Below are 1500 nucleotides of genomic sequence, written 5' to 3' on the forward strand. Positions count from 1 at the left end.
ATATATATATATATATATATACCTGTGTGTGTATGAATACTATACATTGAGGGAAACTTTTACTTACTTCATGTCAAAGGAAAAGTGTTTCCAAAATTAATCTAGTTATATTTTGAATGTACTTCTTTGTAAGTAGTACGGTAGTCTTTAAAAATAAATTTAATTTTCGGTTTTATAACGCTATACTGGAACGTCCCCCTAATCGTTTTCTAATGCATTGCTAAGTTAAGGAAACAAATACAAAAGCAAAACAATGCATTATCATAGAAAATAACTAACCGCAAAGTCAGATATTATGGAATTAATGTCTAACAAAGCACGACTCCACTTGAACAGAGCGGCTTCAGTTCGATTCCAGACCGAGAGTTCTCCAGCGCTTTGCTTAATGATAACCTCAATGTCATTACTCTCTTCTGTTAAATAGAAGTAGAACTCGAGGCAATACGAAGAACCAGTCCGTTGTAGTAAAGGAGATTGAATGCGTCTCTGCTGTTTTGTTTCTTCAGAACCAATCGAGCTTAGTGCCATAACGTTCCCTAGAACGTGAAAAGCAGTCAGGCATTATGAATAATTTATCAAATCCAACTACACGACGTACAGAGGTGCCATGCACATAATTGAACTTAATATTCTCCGTCATGGGGTTATGATGTCACTGCTGTCTGTCTGTCTGTCTGTCGTGCTGTTGATGTGATGTGTCTTTCTGTCTGTTACCAAGACTACGCAAAAACTAACCAACGGATCATCATGAAATTTAGTGGAATGGTACATAATAATCAAAGAAAGATACCTTTCATTTTTTGGAAGAAAAGATCAAAGGACAAATAAAAACCCAATAGACACCTTCAAGGTGTTAATGGGATTTTTTGTCAACATTTCTGGATATCGAATATTTGGAGATCCTTAAATATTTATGGATATTAAAAAACCCAATATCCAAAAATTGTTGAATAAAATGCCATTGACACCATGTTAGTAGGGTTTTTATTCACCATTTTGGGATATCCATAATTTTATTTTGCATCAAGTCATTTAATGTAACAGCGTATAATGGGTTAGGCTTATACTGATAATTAGAACAAACACAACACAAGTTAGTAAAACATCAAATAAATATCATTTTCAAAGTCAAAGTCGTGACTACAATTTACAAACAAATGTTCGTTCACTAAAGAATTAAGAGTTAAAAAGTATACCATCCAACCAATTCTGTAAGAAAATAGGCATGTAAATTATAATAACTGATCTTAAGATAACCAAATAATTATTAATTTGATAATTGATTAAAACAGTGTTCATATCGCACTATGATGCCTATTGTCAAGCATTATACACATTGGACACTGCACGCTTGGCGCTCCATACAGATTACTGTTTATCGACCAAGGGCCGCTTTGGCACGGGAGCGCTTCGACCATATTACACTGGTGTTAATGAGGATTTTATTCAACAATTTTCGATATCCCTAAATCATTTTTGGATCAGGGGTGGCGCCAGCGG

At 34.5% G+C, this 1500-nt stretch overlaps 1 protein-coding gene across 1 annotated transcript in view; it reads right to left on the reverse strand.

Annotated features, from left to right (window-relative positions):
- The window catches only part of LOC117120837 (MAM and LDL-receptor class A domain-containing protein 1-like), a 14740-nt gene that overhangs the window by 11623 nt on the left and 1617 nt on the right, over positions 1–1500 (reverse strand). Inside the window, exon 2 of the mRNA XM_033265924.1 lies at positions 280–536. Coding sequence (XP_033121815.1) covers positions 280–536 — 257 coding nt within the window. The remainder of the gene's footprint in view (positions 1–279; positions 537–1500) is intronic.

The sequence above is a fragment of the Anneissia japonica genome, unplaced genomic scaffold (genome assembly GCF_011630105.1).
Source record: "Anneissia japonica isolate Jap-2015-1 unplaced genomic scaffold, ASM1163010v1 scaffold287965_len1858130_cov191, whole genome shotgun sequence".
Classification (NCBI taxonomy): Eukaryota; Metazoa; Echinodermata; class Crinoidea; order Comatulida; family Comatulidae; genus Anneissia; species Anneissia japonica.